We start from the raw sequence: 22,839 nt of genomic DNA, 5'->3' as shown, positions 1-22,839 counted from the left end.
TTCCCAACTGCATTGACTCTCTGTTCACTATATCCCAAGTCTTCCTGGGTTTTTTGTAATCCTCCTCCTCCTCTTTTCCTCCCCCCTACTCCTATTCTTCTTTCTCCTTCTTTCAATCATCCAGTAACTTTCTGAGAAAGTGTGATGGAAAGTAAATATTTATGGCTTTGAACGTCTGAAAAATGCCTTTCTTGTCCTCTCACACTTGATGGATAGCTTGGCTAGGTCTCATCTCCCATTTTTACTGAAGCTTTGGAAAGTTGAATGGTAAAATGATTTACCTACGTAGGGTAGAGAGGTAATCTAAATATTAACTCATTTTCCTTCCACTTCCTGAATTCATTATGACTTTACAAGAGGGTGCGTTTTGGTTTGAAGTTCCCCAGAAGCATTCATGTGGGCAAACAGCAGAACTGGTGAGCTCGCTTGGTGAAGGCAAGAGAAGTGACAATGCTTGCTGGACCAGCCCTGATTTGAGCCTGATTCAATAAGGAGAAGGATAAAATCTTCTTTTTTTCCCCCGTTCTTCTCTGTTAATGCCATGAGACAGCTTCACCTGATTTGGCAGGTGTTCCAGCAGCCTGGAGGAAATTTCATCTGCACAAAATAGAGAAGTCACTATGCAGTTCATTCTCTTTTGGAAAGCATAGATGATTATAGCAATTAACAAATCAGAAGCTTGGACACATGGACAGTGCTTGGCAGACTCGTCATTTTAACTAAGGAATCTTTTCACTAGTCAGGACTGTCAGTTTCTGGGTCTGTATGAGACCGTCTTGATTCCTGTATTTCTAGCTATCTGGGTGAACACAGATGTTGTCTAACTCTTGGAGTTAGCCAGCAGGGGCAACGAAGACCAGTGTCGGATACAAGAGGGCTTTGCCATATTTCTGGTGTTGTCATACTGCAGGTTTTTAACAGGACTTGAAATGCAGACTTTCTTTTGTCCCTTTACAAATCTACTATAGAAGTTCCATGTCTGTTGGTTGATTCCAAATCCATGCCTGCTAAGAGAGGAAATAAAACCAAGGAGAATCATGAAGAATTTTAAATTTCCTTTGTTTTTTATTTTTTCTTCTTTATATGCCTAGATTTAGCTTTAATAATCTGTCAGCCTTACAGGATTTTCCTGTTTGCTTTCATATCAAATGTGGATTTTATTCCTCATTTTCTCTTTATTTCCTGTAGGTGGATTACAGTGTTCCATTCTGTTCTCTGGAATAGGAATTCTTTGCCTTCTTTTTGATCTTTTCATGCCTTTAGTGTTCATTTCAGGCCACGAGTATGCTTTTTCTTCAGAGAGAAAAATCAATTTCCTCTGCGCTGAAGAATGGCCCAGGGTTTTTATTAGCCCCTGATGCTGTGTTACAGTTTCTTAATAAAGGAGCATTTTTGAGGTCTACAGACAGTGCCTGAAACAACTACTTGTTCAATTTCAGTTCCAAACAGCTTCAGCCACAGTCCAGTCTCTTTTTCTTCAGTTGTCACTATAGAGCTAAGATGTGTGTTTTCTGATTGGTCGGTTTTGTCCCTCTCTTGGGTCCTCAGGCATCCAGATGTACCTCTGCAACAGAGAACACTATGGCTACCTGCCCATCCCCCTGAAACCGCAGCAGACCCTGGAGGAGGACATCGAGAACCTCATCCATGTGCAGATAGAAGCAATGAGTGAGTGACTCAGGGGCCTGGGTGATGGCTCATGTTCCATTGCCACCGTGACCTTACCAGCCACTTCTCCCATCTTCCAGGACTGGAATCTCATGGCCATCAGTCTGCCTTGGCTGAAACATAGCTATTCATTTGTTCATTCATTCTTAAGCTTTTCCTGTGTGAAACGTGAATATGACAAAGTCTCTGCCCTCAGGGAGCTTCCCGTCCAGGTGGAGAGCTGCACACACAGTAAATACGTTTCACACAATGTCATAGGGGCTATAATGGCATTTTGTGGTATAGATTTAAACTCTAACTTTGCTGCTTTATAATTACATGACTTCGGGCAAGTAATCTAACTTCCTTAGTTATGAAATGAAAACAACGAACTCTTCTAGGCTTTTTGGGCAAATTCTCCATAATATATATATAGTCTAATAACAACAACATAATTATGACTTCAACTCAATAATAGCTTATGTATGTGACAGATACCATGCTAAGCATTTTTTATAAATTGTGTCATTAATTACAAGTCAATGAAAAGGGTTTTATTATCCTCATTTAAAGATGAAGAAATTGAGGTATAGAGAGCTTAAGTAGCTTGCCCTAGATGATTGTGCTAACGATTGCGATTTGAAGCAATACGGCTGTCTCCAAAGCTCATGTCCTTGCTCACGTATTGTTATCGCTTCTGGATCTACCATGATGTCAGAACTGGTAAATGCTCAACAATCAGTAGCTACACTAATTATTATGTATAATGTGCAGTGGTGTCTAAAGGATACAGTAACGGATCCACCCTGCCTAGGGGAGGGTGTTGGAAATGGCTTTCCCAAAGGAGGGAATATTTGCACTGAATTTGCACATAGCATCTCAGAAATTCTGTTATTCATCACTAGAGCATAGGATGTGTATATGTGGGCAGTGGAGGTGTTTGGGGAGGCAAAGCGGGAAGTGAGGCTGGAAAGTGGGCAGGAGCCCAGCCAGAAGGCCCTCTAACATATAAGAAGGTGTTTGGACTTTGTCTGAAGGGAGGGCAATTTTTAAATGGATTTTAGCAGAGAAATGTCAGGTTGGAATCTGGATTTAGAAAAGTCACTCTTGCGGTAAGAGAAGTATGGCTGGAGCAGGGTGGGGCAGTGGATGCTGGTCTCGGGCCGGAGATGAAAAGACCATTTGGGACATTACATGGTAAACTAGGCAAAAGAGGATGAGGATCTGAGCTAGGACAGAAGCAGTGGGAATGGAGAGTAAGGAACAGATTAAGAGAAATTTATGATGTAGACTTGAAAGGACTCAGCCAAGAGTTTGTGGATGAGCAAAAAGGAGGCAGAGAAAAACTTCTGAGTTCTGACTTGAGTGTCTAAGATGACTGTAGGAATTTTCAATGGTATAGAGCATGTAGAATAAAGGAAGCCTTTGCAAGGAAATATCATGAGTCATTTTTAGACCCACTGAGTTGCCTATGTATATCTATTTCCTGCTCCTCACCCCTAGACAATAAATTCCTTGTTGATCATGTTAGTCTTAAGACATAACCCATTGCCTGTCACCTAGTAGGCACCCAGTAAGTATTTGTTGAATAACTGAGTGAATGAATAAATGACTTCAGGTGGAGATGCTCAGTGGGTAGACAGAGAGATGAATCTGGAACTTAAGTGTTATCAAGCCTAAAGATGTTGAGTTGGGATTCATCAACAAGATAACGTGATATGAGAGAATTTCAAGAAAACAGGAGCAAGAGATGTGGAAGGAAGTTCAAGGTAAGGACTGAAAAAAGAGTCCAGTGAATTTTATCAGCTAAAGTCCACAACAAGAATGGTTTCAGAAAAGGCTGAATCAGAGTTCAAAGTGTTTGAGAAGTAATTAAGAAGCAAGAAAATAGAGAGAAAGCAGAGAGTTTTCTTTTAAAAAACATGGTTGAGAGCAGAAGGTAAGAAAGACAATAATAATTTAAAAGATTCACCAGAAGATTCCTGTAAATAGCAAGCTCTCTTACTGTATTTACACAAGATTCTGTTTGTAAAACATTAGTCAGTTCAATATCAGGGACACATTGGTGCTGCTGAGCAGAGTACATCCATAGACTATACTTGGGGTGAAGAGAAAAGCACACCTGCCATTACAACCTTTGCATGCTCATGTGCATAACTGTTTGCAAGCCATTTGGTTTTCCCTCATCTCAGTGTCCGAGGGTTTGAAAAAAGAAACAAGAGATCACTATTGTTCTCTGAGTGTATAGTGAATGATAGGGTAATGAAAAAAAAGAACAAACAGTTGTCATGGGAGGGAATGAGATTGAATAGCGAGCTAGTTCACTGTGACAGTATTTCTTGAACCAGCCCTTAGGAATTTCTTTGTGAATTTCTTTAATAAATACTGTTTCCGCCTCTTCTCTATGTTTTAGACTCCAGAGGACAAGGGAAGTATCCTATTTTATGACAAACACCTAGCACGGTGCATGATGTATAGTTGGTACCAAATATTTGCTGAGTGCAGATCTAGACAAGTGAATGAACGGATGAGTAAATGAATGAAAACTGTGTTGCAAAGAGCACTGAACTTGAGACCAGGATAATGGACTTGAACCTGGGCTCTGTCACTTACAAAGGGAGAATCAACCCTCTCAGAGCTTTAGCTCTTTTATCTGCGGAATGAGGAAATAACACTGACTTTGCCAGGTTGGGAGGAGCAAATAAAATAATGTATATCAACTCCATAAGATAATGAATTATTGCTATTATTAGGACTCCATTTAGCTTGATGATGTGCTATCCTTTATCATCCCTGTTTCATGGCTGTCAGTCTTGACTCCAAGTAGATGTCAGCTCAGAGACAGCCGGCCAGAGCCTTGCCTTCTCTTGCTTTCCCCGTAGAACTGAAAACATAGAAAGTTTTCCATACACAGAGGCTCACACGTTGTCAGTAAAAATTAATGATTACACATTGGAAATGCACAGCACCATGCTAGGCAGGTATAAATCATTTGAGAAGAACTCGGAATTATAGCTGTCATTATCGATCTCCCAATACATACCAATTCTAGTGCTAGGCACTTTGTATATGGCATTTTATTTAGTTGTTGTATTTACCTTCTTCAGTTACAATTTTTTTAAAATGTCAGATTCTGAGTTTTAGAAGATAGAACATAATTGGAATAAGAAAATAATTAGAAAATAAACCTTTGAGGGTAACAATGCAGAAATACAGACTGGAGGCCCGTGTAGGATTCGTAAAAGGCTGGTGATGATGAAGTCGTATCTGTCAGGTGTCCTTAAGAAAGACGGACTAAATGTTAAAAGCACTTTGCACAGCATCTAGAACCCAATGGGCAGTAAATAAATGACCGCTAATAGACTATACCTGTTGAAGCATTAGAACAGGCATTATATTCAAGTACAAACATTGAATGCCTACCTACAATGTCTGAGTCACTCTGTGAGGGTACTGGGAATTCAAAACATTTGATAACAGATTCTCTGTTTCAGGTGTTTATATCTAACTGGGGAGACAGGACACATGAAAAAGACCCCGATGATGCAGTGTAGTGCTTTGTGAAAGGAGCAGATATAAGGGCAATAGAAATTTGGAATAGGGAGAGATTGCTGTGGATTGATGTGATCGAGGAGACCTTCAAGTCCTGATGGTTCTTAAGCTGGGCTTTGCTAGAAGTGTGGAGTTGAAATAAAAGGAGTGATATGGTGAGGGCACTATAGGCAGAGGAAACAGACTAAGCAAAGACATTGTTCAAAAAGCATTCTCACCCTGGAAGAGAGTTGGCTTTAAACAGTAGAAGGAAATAAAGTTTGTGGGTTGGGGTAGCTTAATTGTTGTGGTCCTTGAATGCCCAGCTAAAGCAGAATGCCCATCCTAAAAGCAGTGAAGATAAGGAATATTTTAGAAGAGTCATTGATTAAACACTTACTATGTTCCATGGATTGTTCAAGATGCTGGGAATACAGCAGTGAACAAAAGTGGCAGAAGCTCTGCCACCAAGGAATTTATATGCCAAGACAGAGAGATAGACAATATATCAAGGAAGCAACCACAGGAATATTTGCAGGAAGAGTGTTTCAAGCAGAAAGAACAGCACATACAAAGGCTATTAGGAAGGAGCTTGGGTGCTCCAAGAAAAGGCCAGTGTGGCTGGAGTATACAGAATGAGGAGTTGAGTAGAAGGAGATGAGGTCATGGATGAAGAAGTGTCCAGATCAAGCAGAGCCTTGTGGCCATAGGACAGAATTTGGATTTTATTCTTAGAGTAATGAGATTCCATGTGGGATTGGGGAGGAGGATTTATGTAGTTAGAAAGATCGTTCAGGCTGTGGTGTGGAGATTAGAGTTTAGGGGGACCAGTACATCTCTCTTGGTGAGAGATGATGGTGGTTGGGATGCAACCTGTAGCAAGGAGGTGATGAGAAGCAGGTGGATTTAAGATATATTTTGGTGGTAGAGCCAACAGGACTTACAGAGACCTGGATGCAGCCCATGAAGGAAAGAAAGGAATCAAGGATGACTCCAGGATTTTGGCCTGGTATGCCATTTAATGAAATGGGAAAAGTTTCATGGGAAAAATTTGGGAAAGGAAGTTTTGATTATGTAAGCTTAAGATATTTGTTAGACATCTGAAAGGAGAGATTAGGAGCTATTTGGATGCCTGAGTCTGGAGTTCAGGGAAGAGACTCCAGCTGGAGATAGACATTTGAGAGTCATCAGCATTAAAACGATATTTGAACCCATGGAACAGTGTGAACTTGTTTAGTGAAAGAACATAGAAAGAGAAGAGGAGAGGGAGGAGGACAGATCCCTGGGGAGGTGAACAGCCAGAAAGCTGGAAGGAAAAATTGAGAAGTGTTTCAAGAAGGAGCCAGATATTGCTGAGAAGTCACATAAAATGAGGATAGGGAATTGACCATTGGTTCTGTCAAGATAGAGATCTGTGATGACCCTGATAAGAGCCACTTCAGTGCGATGATGAGGACACTAGCCCATTGGACTGGGCCAAAGAGAGGATAAAAGGGCAATGAGAGAGTGGAATCTTGTTGGGATGGGGAATAGAGAAATAGGATGGTGACTGTAAGGCAGTGAGAGATCAAGGGAGAGGTTGTTTTGTTTTTCGTGTTGTCTGTTTTTTCAAGATAGGATTTTAGCATGTTTGTATGCTGATGGGAAGGATCCAATGTATGAGGGGAACTTGATGATGTAGAAGAGAAGATAATTGTAAGACTGAAGTCCTTGAGAAAACAAGAGGCATTGTAACCCAGGACGGTATTGGAGACTTTGTCCTAGACAGGAACAGGGATACTTTTTCCACTCTAGCAGCTGACAAGGCAGAATGTGTACATACAAATGCAGTTGGCTTGGTGGACTAGAGGCATACAGGAAAGGTAGGTCTAATTTGACTTTGAATATTTTCTCTATGATACGTGTAGTCTAGTCATCAGCTCAAGAGAGATGTTGGAGATTCCAGGAGAGCGGACAAGGTGTAAAATATATTTCTCAGAAAGTGGGAAAGTAAATTTACTATGGAAGTATAGTTGGATCATTTGGCAGTATCCAGTGCCAATTTGACATCTGTTGTAATTTGGAAGTGATTCAGTCAACACAATTGTGTGAACTTCTCTTGTAGTATTCTTCTTGGCATTGAGTAACTGGACAAGTCAGTTTAACCAGGATTGGGGTTTTACCAAGCGAGATCAATAGGAGGTACTTAAGAACATTTACAAGGGATGGTTAGAGTGCTAGACCATGAAATCCAGGTTGGGTACCCATGAAAGTAGGGACATGAAAGGTGTGGAGGATACAGACATGGCAGTGGATCGCTGAAAGAATGTTGGTGCCAAGGTCAAGGACCTAGAAGCCAGGTTGTTGAATGGATCACCATGTGGATGCTGAGGTTTCTAAGAATGATAACAGGGACAGTGAGACTGTGAGCCAGAAATTGCAGTCATCAGTGACTGAGGGGGCATGATTAGAAGGTAGAGAGGTGCTAAAATATGCTTCAAAGAAGTTGAGGGTTTTGAAGGATGAAAGACAGTTTGGAGTGAGTTGGGGGATGTAAGAAAAATCAGCTTCCACTCTGACAGCTGAAAGGGAGGTAGTGTCCTCAAAGGAAAATGAAGTTTTAATTGAAACAAAAAGGCAAAGAGATATTCAGAAAAAGTGGAGGACTGAAATGTCTGGGATTTTATGAATTGCAGACTGGAGTTTCAGAGATCAGAGTGGAAGAGTCAGGGTGGAGGGAGATGGCGTATAACAGCAATGGCTAACATTTATTAAAAGCTCTGTGCCTATCACTCTACATGTACTTACTCATTTAGTACACTAGGAGCTGTACAGAAAATTTGGGGATGTGCTTCCTTTGGGGGATGAATAACAGAAGCCTAGATCTTATAAATTACAGAAGTAAATGCATTGTGAGGCATGAGGAAATTGGTCTGGCAAGTCAAAGCATGAGGTGGTGGGAAATCCTGGGTGCCAGTTCTCAGCAACAAATCATCGTGCAGAGATTATTAAGAATATTGAATCTGAAGTCAGAAGGTCTAAAACTGAGTTCCAGCTCTGCCAACCAATCACTCTTTGACCTTGGGCAAGTCTACATCTGAGTTGGTCTCAATTTCTTCATCTATAAAAACAAACAACCCCTCCCCCACTAAAAAGTGAAGATTAGATGGTGTGGGAATATGAACGCACTTAACAAATTGTAAAGCACCTAACTGTTGAGCATAACTATTATGGCCAAGAACGGCACTGTGCTTGAGCAAGATTATTTTGACAACCGTGTGCATAATGAGCTAGAATGAGGCAAGACTAAGACCACACAAGTGTTGGAAAAATATTAAAACAGCCCAGGCATGGTGCGTGAGGACCTGAGCTAGGGTGGTGGCTGCAGCAGTGGAAGAAGTTCCAGAGAAACTGTAGAGAAGAAGTGTTAGGATTCGGTCCAAACACAATCTCTCAAATGCTTTTCCAGGCATGACTGGGCTGGTGCATTGTACACTGGATGGTGTATGCTCCAGTGTAGACCACAGAAAGAGCCACAAGTGATGGTCACCCAGGGGCAAGGACTTAGCTAACTGAGTTACTGTAAACCCAGCCCAGTTGCCCAAGGCCAACTTGAGGCCATGGCTACCAAGGACTAGCTTTGGGGCACGGTAGAGTAGCGTTAAGGGTTTGCATGCAGGAGTCAGACCTAGGTTCAAATACCAGCTCTATCAGCTCTGTGACCTTGAGCAAGATGTTTAAGCCTTTGTTTTCTTATCTGTAAAAATAGGAAACCTCATACCTATCCCATGGTTCATGTTGTGAGGATTAAATAAATGTGATTACATACATCAAGAGTATATAGCCCAGAGTTCAGTGAGTAATAAGATCTCTACAACAATAGCTATTATTATTATTCCTAGATCTTGAAAGTATCCAGGAGCCAAGGAAGAACATGTCCCAAGTAGTGTACAGGGAGGGGCTATGTATAGGGAGGGATTCAATGAGGGACTAAATAAAATATGAATGATGGAGTCAGAAATGACCCCAAACAAAAGCTGGGATATACCTAACCTTCAAGTGTGACATCAGCAAAGACATATCCCTTCTCCTTTCACGGTAAGTTTCTTAGGTCTGATTCATTGTATCACTTCCTGTTTTTCCCTGTGGCTTAGCTCTGCCTTCAGTGGCAAAACCCAGGTACACTTCTCATATTTTGTCTCAATGGTAGCTTTCAGGAACCAGACCCTTGTGGCTTTTTTTGGGACACTTGTCCTGTGAACACAATGACTGCCCATGATTGAGAGAAGCAGCATGGCTAAAAATAGTCTCTGTGGCTGAGACGTTAAAGCCACGCAGGCCCTGTGAGTGCCAGAGACCAACAGCCTGGAAAGGGTAACTCAGAATATAACCCCCTCCCAGGGGGCGCAGGGAGGGAGAGCGAGACAGCTCCTCAAACAACACTATGAACAGGAAGGAGTTTGTATGTTAAGTTTCTTTCTCTTAAAAACCTAACCCTGTATGTGGTGGACTCTCAATCAATATTTGTTGATTTTAAAAGAAATTAATGAGAATTGGGATGCAGCAGAAGGGACCAAAATATAATGAGCCTCTAATGGAAACAGAAACACATGCACTGTGTACTCACAGAAATGTGACTGCAAGGGTCAGAGGTTGAAGTAATGAGACCAACTCTTGTGTTTGGTTTAGGAAACCTGTCTCACCATCTTCTAGAATTTCACATTATCTGATCATTGTGAAACCGGATGTCATGGTTTCTCTTTGATATCCCGGTGAAAGGACAGTATTTTAGTCAGTACAGGCAAAGGTAGGATGGGATATCAAATAGTGCCAAAATCTCATTGGCTTAATACAGCAAAGGCTTATTTCTTGCTGTGCAAAGTCTGCAGTGGTCCTGGCGTCTTTCCTGGGCAGCCGCCCTCCATTTGTTAGCACATCATTCTAGGCTGCTCCAAATTCGTGGTTTTTACATATCAACATATGCTACTATGGTCATTGTGGTGAGGCTGGGGTGGGGCTGGAAGGAGGGTTTGGAGAGTTGAGTGGCGGCAATTTAAAGCTTTCCCAGCAAATTACACGACCGCGACTAACTTCAAGGGCAAGAAAGTATTCCTCTCATGTACCTGGAATAGAGGAGAATGGATATTCATGAACAGTAGTAATGGCCATCGCTGATACAAACAACCCAGTTACCAGCTCCCATTTAAAATTTTCTTTGCATTTTACCTTTAAGGAAAACCAAACAAGTACTTTGAATTTCTCCAGTACCGAAAATCTTAAAGACCTTCTCAGGTGCTTTAATCAACATTGCATTCAACGATTAAAATATATAGTAGTTTGTAAAGAAAGCTTTTTTGGAGTATCAAATAAATAAAATTTTTACTGCTTAAGATGCGATGTCCCTCACATCTGGAAACTTGCGTGTTAGCCCTGTACTAACTCCTGGTCCATGGGCTGGCTTTCAAAGGTGAGTTCGGGTTAAATTAAAGGACTTTTGTGTTCCTGTAGCTAAACCTGCCTGGATGGGATTAAAATCATTCCCAGACTTTGACAATTTTAAGTGTATAGAAAAAAGCATTATTCAGAAAAAGTCTAGCCTATTTCTGAGCTCTTTCATCATGGGCCACCATAAATAATAGCACAAAGTTATTGAGCATTTATTAGGTTATGAGTGCTTTGCATGCAGGTCTCATTTAAATTTTATATAAATTTAATAAGAGATACAGTTCTTAACTTGATTTTACACATGAAGAAACAGGCTTACAGAGGTTACATAACTGTTCCAGACCTTTATAGACCAAAGCCTGGACTCAGATCATCTGACTCCAGAGCCCTCACCCTGAACCATTACCCTAAACCACCTCCCAAATACTCTTCAAATAGGTCTTAAGGGAAATGGAGCAAATTCTGCCATCTGCGTATAAACAAGTGCTCTGGGAACCAGAGCCCTGACCTTGAGGGTTCTTGTGTAGCCACTCAGTCCTGGGGAACTGCTCAGCAGTCATCCCCCGCTCTGCTCATCCAGGTTGTGTTCCTAGAGATCGGGTGTGTGGATGCAATTCTGTTCTCTGACTCTTTCCCTAACAAAGCACTCTGCGTATTTCTTGTGTCTTCCAGTTGATGGTCCTCCAATGGAACCTTCCCAGTTTGTCTCAGTTGTCCCTAAATATCCCGACAAGATGGGATTTGACGAGGTAGGAAAGGTGTCAATGTGTGTGTGTGCACATGCATGCGTGCAGCATGCTTGTATGTTTTTAATGGGAACACAAGCCTGAGCATCCACTGAGAGCCAGCCAGACTGGCTTGACTGTTGAAAATGCATTAAGGGTTTGGGTGAAGTACTTGTTTTTTGTCGTGCCTCAGTTTTCTTATCTTAAAAGAGGAGCATCGTGATAAAAGTGAATTAATCATTGAATCAGAGAGAAGTTGCTATTTAGTCATGAAAGTGAATTTGATATATTCTAAGAGTAGATATTGCCACATTTCATCAACCTTTTCATCAAGATTCAAGGGTAAAGAAGATATATGCATTAGGTATTAGAGGATTTTAACTTTGAGTGGGTGGAAACCGTTCTGGAACACTCTGTGCTTTATTTTCTCTCTGCTGTTTTTCCATGGAAAAAGTTTGGAGGCCAGGTTTGAGAAGACAAAGAAAAAGAGAAAAAAGAAACCTGTTCTAAAATTTTGCCTTTCAGCAGGCAACAACGTCATAATAGCTCTCTGAGGGCCATTCATTATTAAGTTTCAATTGTATAAAGAATGAAGCAGAAATATAAAGAAATGCCTCTCTTGGTAATACAACAGACGCTTGGTGGGGCCAGAATTGTATTCCAAGTCACTGAATCCTTCATGAGTCCCTCATGTCATGTAGCTGCTGATCAGTATTCAGGAGCTGGGTGGTCTAGAGGCCAGGACAGTGCTCAGGAATCCACAAACTGAGATAGACTTTTTTCCATGGATTCTGGATATGTCATAGGCCAAGCTTTGTGCCCTGTGCTCATTGCCCCTGCTGCATTGAGAGAAAATGCCTTGTCTATTAGCCTGTACCATATAATACATGTCCCCAAAGTATGGCCATCTTAAAGAGCTAGTGGACCGGGAATTGGGACTTTGTCTGTAAAGTTGATTTGGAGCTGGACTTCAGGAATGGGAAGGAGTATTTCATAAATATTAAGTGGAAAAGAGTTAACAGCTATTATGCTATTTCCGCAGAAGGCAGAATGAGAAGAGATGATTTTAAGCGTGGAAGAGAGGAATTAGACTAAAGAGTAAATCATTTTTAAAAATGATCAAGGCTGCAGGAAAGATTGGCCCACACCATGAGCTGGACCAGCTTTCGTGTATGACTGTAGCTTTCCTTTCTCTGCAGTTCTCATCAGCTCTCAGTTCTCTAGATAAAAGAACACAAGTATCTTTACATGTATCCATTTTTCCTTGTATAAACATGTTCTGATGAGGACCACACCAAAGCAAATAAAATGAGACAAAGCCAAGATCTTCCAGCTCTGGTCTTCCATTTGGATGTGGTCATAAGGACTGGGTCACTCCCGGGACATGCCAGCTCTAGGAAGTGTCACAGCACAGAGACTCTACTCTCCTGAGCTTAGATAATCATCTCTCTGTCTGGAACAGAGATAGGATGGTGGAAAAAGGGATTTTCAGGGGCCTTTTCAACCTTCCCAGTACCCCATGACCTTGCTGTGGTGTCTGGGCTGCACTGACTGTGTGGCTCTTTCTCTGTTTACTATTCACTAAGTATGGAGCAAGCCGTCTGTGTTTTTCCTTCATGGCTAACTTTTTATTGCACTTGTTTTGGCAGGAACTGGGACTGGATTATTATTTACTAAAGTCTTCCCAGACCAGAGGTCTCTGGTTTGAGTGGACTTTTTTTTTTGTTGTATTTCTGTTAATTTTTGTTCTGTTTTGTTTTTGCTCTCCTGGAGTGACCTCAGGTAGCTCCATATGTCTGCATGAGGACATGCACTTTCCTTTCCATATTTGTAAAACTGGGAGATGGAACCTGGTGCATCAAAGTAGGATTCTAAGCAGGAAGAAAATGAAATATAAAAGAATATAACCTATTAAGTTATGAAGTCCCAAGTAACAAGGCAAATAGAGTGACCACAGAAATTGTTTCAAAAAAAATAATTACCCAGTTAGGTAAACAGAGGAGGTGATGAAATCATCATGCACCTAGTCCACTTTGCCCTACATCAGGTGGATGATTTCTTCAAAGAAGACATCTTGCTCCCATATCAGTCTCTTTGCCTAGAGCTTCATAAATGGATATTTATAAAGTGGGTATTGTAAAGTGAGAATATTTTGTAAGGAAGGGTTAAAATTTTAGTTAGTGCAGCTTTTCATCCAGTAAAATATATAAAATATTGATGATTACATTCAGAATGACCATGCGAACCAAAGCTTAGCCCCCAGTAAAGTCTAAATTCCAGGCTGGTTATAAGACAGTTTCTGCTTCATTCTGGACAGTGCATAAAGCAAACTTTACCATAAGCCACATGTCATAGACCTTTCAATCTTTACTGGACTTGAGAGATAAGGTTGTTCAACTCCCTCTTTTTACAAACGAGGGAACTGGACCCTGAAACGTTAAACATCTTCCTCAAAGTCATCTAGATGGTATGTCAAGATGAAGCCAACGTCATACAACTCATTCCTGTAGGTTTCTCCTTTTCCATGCTATGTGTCATCAATATTTCTTGCTGGCAGCTGAAGTCTCCTTCTCTTAGTTTAATGTTCGACGTGAGTTTATTACTGCTCGTAGCAAAAGGACCTTATTAAAACACCTATTTACCTGTAATGGCATTTATGAGACCTTAGGTGCACTTGTGTCTCCTTAAATCTGGACATAGTCAGGACAGCCTCATTGTCTGTAACTCCCTGTAGTGGCCTCACGATATGTGTATGTTTAGTGCCGCCATCAGGAATTTAGGGGCTAAGGTGAGGGGCTGCAGGTGGACCCAGCCTTCATGGGGACAAATCCGAAGGCACATTTTTCTGATCTTCATGGACCTGTAGGTGTCCTCTACATAGGGTTTCCTTCGGATCCACATGATGTGGAAATCATGCCTTTCCGTTTCTCCCTTCCCCTAAGGGCTGCCCCCCAAGGAGAAGGCCCCTTCTCTTTACTTCTTTCAGAAAAATTCCCTTATCTCTAAGGGAGTTGAAGAATTCTGGCAAAGAAGCTACTAAAATGGAGACCTTGATAATTCAGTTTGGAAACTTTGAAAATAAGGGAATCTGTTGAGACTAGATTTTTCTTATCCTTTGAATGACTTTAACATTCATTATCATTCATTATCTACAGTGGATATAAACTATAGTAATGGCTAATATTTAACCTGTGAGATAGGACCAGTCTTATCCCAGTTTTACAGATGAGGAAACTGAGGCATAGGGATTGGTCCAAGGCAAACACTTAGTAAGTAACACTCAGGACGTGAACTTAGGTCTGCTGATAATTCTAACCACTTGCCCAACTGCCTCCTACCCCTTAGTCTTGTATGTTTGGGGTTTAATTCATCTTTGGCCTTCTGAAGAGTAACTTTTTAAACTTTCCTATCTCAAGAGCAGGGCAAACATGTCCATCAACGAGCAATCAGAGAAACAAGGAGAGAGTTGAGTCGCTGCAAAAGGCTCAGTTTTGAAAGTAATTCTGTTTGGACGAATATCCTTCGGCCTGATATGAAACACAAACAAATCTTCACCACAGTTTTCCCTATCTTTTCCACTCCTTATTCTAACTAAAACTTTGGTGCTTACGTTTACTTAACTTTTCAAACAGCCTAAAATAAGACTTGAATCATCTGTGTTTCTTTTCCATTTTCCTTCCCGCATTAGATTTTCATGATAAACCTCAAGCGCAGAAAGGACAGACGGGACCGGATGTTACGCACGCTGTACGAGCAGGAGATTGAAGTCAAGATTGTCGAGGCTGTGGATGGAAAGTGAGTCGGGTTTTTTCTCAGACCCTTGAAGATGTGGTTGGAGCGGGGATTTGCCCTCTCTGAGAGAAATTTAGTCCTGGGTGGGAGGAATCTGTAGTCATTAGAAGATAGACATGTTTTTACAATAGCTACTTGTACTTACTTTGGGAGAAATCTACTTTGGGAGAAACTTTATGACTTACAGTAGTGTATATGTTAATTCACCAGGTAGAGCAGGCCTGAAATCCACTCATCATTCAGTGATCTCTTGTCTTCATTATGCTGAAAGCTCACACTGGAAGTGATTTTCCCCTGTCTCTGGGAGTTCTCACAGTGGTTGTGGTGGTTTCCAGCTTTCTGTAATGTGTTGGAAGGAATGTGTTCAGAGTAGCCTTCAGAGCCTGATTTAGAGCAAAGTGTCTAAACTTGGGCGACCTGAAGAAAATAAATGGAAAAAATGCATAACAGTCTGTGTATCCTGTTGCATAAGATGCTTGCTACAGTCTGCCTGGGCTGATCACTTTTCCTGGGAATGTGGCAGGAAAGTCACACTGATACTCAGTTGGATTCCTTCAAAGATTTTTGTTATTGCTGTCATTGTTACTTTGTTTTGCTTTGCCCTTTTATCTGACATTCTATCTCAAGGCATAGATTTATGCAAAACCTGCAGTTCCATGTTTTATGTTAGTTGGGAATATGAATGGCTCTAAGGAGTATGGCTAGAAGCTGTTGTGGAAGTTCTTGTGATTCCTTTAGAGAATCTCATCAATGTTTCTCAAAGCATGGCCTGGACACCCACATTAGTGTGCTCAGAGGCTGGTTAAGAGGGCAGCTTCCTGAGTGCCATCCCAGAGCTGCTGAATCGTGATCTCTAGAGCTAGGGCCAAGAACCTGCATTTAAGAAGCCTCAAGGTGATTCTTGGGTAAGATTGCCACATAAAATATAGGACACTTAGTTAAATTCATCCTAAATATTGCATGGGGCTTAATACTAAAAATTGTTCATTGTTTATCTGAAATTTAAATTTGGCTGGGCATTCTATGTTTTACTTGCTAGATCTGGCGACCCTATTCTTGGGTGCACTAGAGTTTGGAAACACTGCTTCAAATACTCCTGAGAGCCCCAATCCCATTCATAGGCCACATGGACCAGAGGAAACTAGTTGAGTGGTGAGAGTACTTTATATATTCTAGATAGAAGTCTCTTGTCAGATACATAATTTGCAGATATTTTCTCCAATTCTATGTGTTGTCTTTTCACTTTCACAATGGGGTCCATTAAAACACAAACGTTTTTAATTTTGATGAAGTCCAATTAATATTTTTTTGTTGCTTATGCATTTGGTGTCATATCTAAGAACCCATTGCCAAATTCAAGCCACAAAGATTATTTCTGTATTTTCTCCTAAGAGTTTTTTAGTTTTCTCTCTTGTATATATATATATGTATCTTACACATTAGATCTTTGATCCATTTTGAGTTAGTTTTTTATATGGTGTGAGGTAGGGGTCAAAATTCATTCTTTTGCACGTGGTTATCTAGTTATCCCTGCACTGTTTGTTACAAGGACTACTCTTTCCCCCATTAAATTGTCTTGGCACCCTTGTCAAAAATGAATTGACCATAAATGTAAGAGTTTATTTCTGGACTCTCAATTCTATTCCATTGATGTATATGTCAGTCCTTATTCCAATACCACACTATCTTGATAACTGTAGCTTTGTATGTAAGGAAGTGTAGGCCCTTCAACTTTGTTATTTATTTATTGTTTTTAAAGATTTTTTATTTTTCCTTTTTCTCCCCAAAGCCCTCTGGTACATAGTTATATATTTTTAGTCGTGGGTTCCGCTAGTTGTAGCATGGGAGATGCTGCCTCAGCATGGTTCAATGAGTGTTGCCATGTCTGCACCCAGGATCCGAACTGGTGAAACCCTGGGCCACCAAAGCAGAGCATGCAAAATTAAACGCTCGGCCACGAGGCGGGCCCCACAACTTTGTTATTCTTTTTCAAGATTGTTTAGGCTATTCTAGGTCGCTTGCATTTCCATATAAATTTTAGCATCAGCTTGTCATTTTCCACAAAAACCGCAGCTGGGATTTTGATAGGAGTTGCATTGAATCTGGTGATCAATTGGGAGGAGTATTTCTATCTTAACAATATGAAGTCTTCTAATTCATGATCACGGGATCATTCCATTTATTTAGGTCTTCCTTAATTCTTTGAATGTTGTTTTATAGTTTCAGTGTAAAGTTCTTGCATTTATTTTGCTAAATTTATTCCAAAGTATTTTACTTTTTTTGATGCTATGGTAAATGGAGTTGTTTCCCTAATTTCATTTTTAGATTGCTCATTGTTAAGTATATAGAAATACAATTGATTTTTGTATTGATCTTGTATCCTGAACCTTGCTGAACTCATTTATCAGTTCTAACAGTGTGTGTGTGTGTTTGTGTGTGTGTGTATTCCTTAAGATTTTCTATATACAAGACTATGTCATCTGCAAATGTAAATACTGTTGCTTCCTCTTCTTTGATCTGTATATCATTTATTTATTTTGCTTGCCTAATTACCCTGGCTAGATCCTCAAGTACAGTGTTGAACAGGAGTGGTAAGAGTAGACATCTTTGTCTTGTTTGTAATATTACAGGGAAGCATCTGGTCTTTCAACATTAAGTTTGATATTAACTGTGGAATTTTCACAGATGGCCTTTATCGGGTTGAGGAAATTCTCTTTTATTCTTATTTGGTTGAGTGTTTTTATTGTGAAAGGGTGTTGGTGACTTAGTCAGTTTGGGCTATCATAACAGATTACCATAAACCAGGTGGCTTAAACAACAAACATTTATTTCTCACAGTTCTGGAGGCTGGGAAGTCTGAGAGCAGGGTGCCAGCATGGCTGGATTCTAGTGAGAGACCTCTTCCTGATTTGTGGATGGCTATTTTCCTGCTGTGCCCTCACATAGCGGAGAGCACAGAGTGGAGAGAGGAAGAAAGCTCTCTCATGTCTCTTCTTGTAAGCACAGCAATCTCATTTATGAAGGTTCCACCCTCGTGACCTAAGACCCCACTTCCTAACACCATCAACGTATGAACTTGGGGGGAGTATAAACATTCAATCCGTACACAGTTGGATTTTATCAAATGCCTTTTCTGATGAATTTTGTTGATCTTTTCAAAGAACCAACACTTGGTTTTGTCAATTTTCTCTCTTGCTTTTCTATTCTCTATTTCACTTATTTCCACTATAGTATTAATTATTTTCTTCCTTCTGCTTGCTTTGAGTTTACTTTGCTCTTTTTTCCTAGTATCTTAAAATGGAAGACAAGATTATTTATACAAGATATTCTTTGCTAATATAGGCATTTATGGTTATAACTAGACTTCTAAGTACTGCACTAGGGGAATTCTGTAAGTTTTGGTGTGCTGTGTTTTCATTTTCATTCATCTCAAAATATTTTCTCATTTCCTTTGTGATTTCCTCTTTGACCCATTGGTTCCTTTAGGAGTGTGTTGTTTAATTTCACATATTTGTGAATTTTCCAAATTTCCTATTCTTACTGATTTTTACTTTCATTCTCTTGTGGTTGGAGAACATAACTTGTATGATTTCACTCCTTTTAAGGGTACTGAGGTTTGATTTATGGTCTGTATGATATTTATGGTCTAAAATATGGTCTTTCTTAGAGAATGTTGCAAGTGCACTTGAGAAGAATGTGTATTTTGGGTGGTGTGTTCTGTAGATATTTGTTAGGTCAAGTTGGTTTGCAGTGTCGTTCAAGTCTTCTATTTCCTTGTTGTTCTCCTGCCTAGTTGTTCTTTCTGTTATTGAAAGTAGGGTATTGGAGTCTCCCATTATTATTATTCTTTTTTGAGGAAGATTAGCCCTGAGCTAACATCTACCACCAATCCTCCTCTTTTTGCTGAGGAAGACTAGCCCTGAGCGAACATCCATGCCCATCATCCTCTATATGTGGGACACCTACCACAGCATGGCTTGCCAAGTGGTGCCATGTCTGCACCCGGGATCTGAACCGGTGAACCCTGGGTTGCTGAAGCAGAATGTGCAAACTTAACCACTGAGCCACCAGGCCAACTCCTACCCACTATTATTTTTGAATTGTCTATTTCTCCTTTCAGTTCTGTCAGTTTTTGCTTCATGTTTTTGCTCCATTGTAAGGTGCATATATATTTATAATTGTGTCTTCATGACGGATTGACTCTTTTATCGTTAGAAAATGTTCTTCTTTGTCTCTAGTAATAAATTTTGTTTGATGCTTGTATAGCTCCTCCAGCTCTCTCATGGTTGCTGTTTACCTGATATGTCTTTTTCCATCCTTTTAGTTTAAACCTATTCACATCTTTGAATCTAAAATCTGTCTCTTGCAGACAGCACACAGTTGGATCATGTTTCTAAAAACTCATTCTGCTAAGCTCTGCCTTCGATTTCAGGGTTTAATCCATCCACATTTAATAATTACTGATAAGGTAGATTTATGTCTGCTGTTTTCTATACGTCTTACATCTTCATTGTTTCTCTATTCCTCCATTATTGCTTTTTTGATTCAAAAAGATATTTTCTACTCTATCATTTTAACTCCTTTGTTATTTCTTTTACTGTATATTTTTTAGTTATTTTTCTCAGTGACTGCCTTGGGGATTACAATTAGCATCTTAATTTATAGCAATCTAGTTCATATTAATACTAACTTCCTAGAAGAAAACATAGAAAGTAGGCTCCTTGAGCTCAGTCTTGGTGATGGTTTTTTGGATTTAACACCAAAAGAAAAGGTAACAAAAGCAAAAATAAACTAGTGGGACTACATCAAACTAAAAAGCGTCTGCACAGCAAAGGAAACCATCAAAAAAATGTATAGGCAACTTACTGAATGGGAGAAAATATTTGTAAATCATATATCTGATAAGGGTTAATTTCCAAAATATATAAAGAACTCATACAACTCAATGGCAAAACAACAAACAATTTTATTAAAAAATGGGCAGAGAATCTGAATAGTCATTTTTCCAAAGAAGACATACAGATGGCCAACAGGTACATGAAAAGGTGCTCAACATCACTAAGCATCAGAGAAATGCAAATCAAAACCACAATGAGATATCACCTCACCCCTATTAGGATGGCTATTATCAAAAAGACAAGAAATACAAGTGTTGGAGAGTATGTGGAGAAAAGGGAACCCTTGTGTACTGTTGGTGGGAATGTAAATTGGTGCAGCCACTATCAAAAACAGAGGAAGATTCCTCAAAAAATTAAAAATAGAACTACCATATGATCTAGTAATTCCACTTCTGGGTATTTATCCAAAGGAAACAGAAAAACTAACTCAAAAAGATGTATGTACCGCCATGTTCATTGCAGCATTATTTACAATAGCCAAGACATGGAAGCAATCTAGTGTCCATTGTTGGATGAATGGGTAAAGAAATTGTGATATCTATCTATCTATCTATCTATCCACACAGTGGAATATTATTGAAATCTTGCATTTGTGACAACATGGATGAACCTTGAAGGCATTATGCTAAGTGAAATAAGTGAGAGAAAGACAAATACTATATGATCTCACTTATATGTAGCATCTAAAGAAAAAAAGAACTGAACTTGTAGATATAGAGAACAGATTGGTGGTTGCCGCGGGCTGCGGGGGATAGGTGAAATGAGTGAAGGGGATCAAAAGGTAAAAACCTCCAGTTATAAAATAAATAAGTCATGGGGATCTAAGGTATAGCATGGTGACCATAGTTATCATTAACTAATATACTATATTGCATATTTGAAAGTTACTAAAAGAATAGATCTTAAAAGTTCCCATCACTAGAAAAGAAAATTTGTAACTATGTGTGGTGATGGATGTTAACTAGTATTAGTGTGGTGATCATTTCACAATATATAAATATCGAATCATTATGTTGTACACCTGAAACTAATATAATGTTATATGTCAATTATATCTCAATTAAAAAAACCTGAATTTCCACAGTATACAACAACTGAGCTGCTCTATAGCTTCATTCCTTTCCCTCTCCTTTGTTCTGTTGGGGTCACACAAATTACTTCTTTATACATTATATACCCTTTAACACAGACTTCCAATTAATGCTTCATGCAACTATAGTTTAAATCAGAAAAGAGAAAAAAGAGTTATAAACAAAAAACCAATGACACTGTCATTTATATTTACCTAAGCAGTTACATTTAGCATTGCTTCTTCTTTACGTGGAAGTGAGTTACTCTCTCGTTTCCTTTCATGTCACTCTGAGGACTCCCTTTAGTATTTCTTGTAGAGCAGATCTGCTAGTGACAAACTCTCTCTCAGTTTTTGTTTATCTGGGAGTATCTTCATTTCTTCTTCATTTTTGAAGGGTAGTGAATCTAGATATAGAATTCTTGGTTGAGTCTCTTTCAGTCAGCACTTTGAGTATGTCAACCTACTGCCTTCTGGCCTCTGTGGTTTCTGATGAGAATCAGCTGTTAATCATACTGAGAAAACTTTGTATGTGGTGAGTCACCTCTCTCTTGCTGCTTACAAGATTCTCTCTGCTATTTTTGTGTTTAACCTTTTTTTCTTTTTACATTTATGTCCAAAGATACATGCATGCACACACACAATTCCTCTCCTCATTCCTTCCTGTCCTTATCCCTTCCAGTGTTTAATGCTCCTCTTAACCACTTTCCTTCATTAGGAAAATACTTTTTCAAAATTGCCAAAAAACTGATGATACTTAAAACTACATTGGGCATTGTGAGGGTTGGGCATTGTGAGGGATACACAAAATATAAGACACTCTTGTCTTCACAAAGCTCGTAATGGTGCCATGACACATTAACCCTGAGGAACTCCTAAGGAATGATGGGAAAGCTGAGAAGTCTTTCTCAGCGTGCATAAAGGCAGAACGCTCTCTTCTGGCTTCTATGGTGGGAGCATCTCAACTTGTTAATTTTCAGACATGTTCTCTGTCGTGCAGGGCTCTCAACACAAGCCAGCTGAAGGCCCTGAATATTGAAATGCTGCCTGGATACCGAGATCCTTACTCCTCTAGGCCTCTAACCCGGGGTGAAATTGGCTGCTTTCTTAGCCACTACTCTGTCTGGAAAGAGGTAAATAATGCTTTACTTAGATGTGCGGTTTTGTAACGAGGAGGAAGGAGAGTGGGACTTTGTAGGTGAATTAGGGCCAGACACAAAGTGAACCCATAACTGTTCTAGAAGTGTGCTTGGAAATTGCTGTTGCTTCATGTCTCCCTCTGACACAAGGCAGGCAACAAACAAGGAAGGGTAGCCTTGGTGCCACTTGGGATGATGACAGGGGAACATACCGGTGTTCTGGAGGCCACACTCCTGTTGATACATTCTCATCTTTAGTAGAAATGCCTTGTATGTATCTAGCATGTCATCATTTATTCAGTGATTTCAAACAAGATGTCACACATAAGTCATGTGAGGTGGGTCGGGAAGGGTGGGCTCATTTTACACGAGAGGAAATAATTAAATATCTTGTCCAGGCCAGAAGTGGCAGAGGCAGGACTTGAACCCATGTCTTACAGACCAGACATTGATGGGAGTGGTATTGGAGTGTGGGGTTTTTGATTAAGGGTCAATTCCCATAAGAAAAGAAAAAGTCCCTAAGAAGGGCCCTTTGAATGCCTTCTCTCTTTGAATGATCCAGGCTATGCCTATCTTTTTTTCTTTCAACTTTAAATGAAATGTAATAGATTTGT

General features: G+C 39.9%; 1 protein-coding gene across 3 annotated transcripts in view; it reads left to right on the top strand.

Annotated features, from left to right (window-relative positions):
• Positions 1-22,839, top strand: part of COLGALT2 (collagen beta(1-O)galactosyltransferase 2) — a 104,395-nt gene that overhangs the window by 72,682 nt on the left and 8,874 nt on the right. For all 3 annotated transcript variants that reach the window (XM_070591243.1, XM_070591244.1, XM_070591245.1), the window contains 4 exons: positions 1,549-1,668; positions 11,275-11,351; positions 15,016-15,122; positions 22,087-22,219. In XM_070591243.1, the coding sequence (XP_070447344.1) occupies positions 1,549-1,668; positions 11,275-11,351; positions 15,016-15,122; positions 22,087-22,219 (437 nt within the window). The remainder of the gene's footprint in view (positions 1-1,548; positions 1,669-11,274; positions 11,352-15,015; positions 15,123-22,086; positions 22,220-22,839) is intronic.

Source organism: Equus przewalskii, chromosome 23 (assembly GCF_037783145.1).
Source record: "Equus przewalskii isolate Varuska chromosome 23, EquPr2, whole genome shotgun sequence".
Taxonomy (NCBI): Eukaryota; Metazoa; Chordata; class Mammalia; order Perissodactyla; family Equidae; genus Equus; species Equus przewalskii.
The sequence above is the reverse complement of the archived record's forward strand: the minus strand, read 5'-3'. Positions and strand labels throughout refer to the sequence as shown.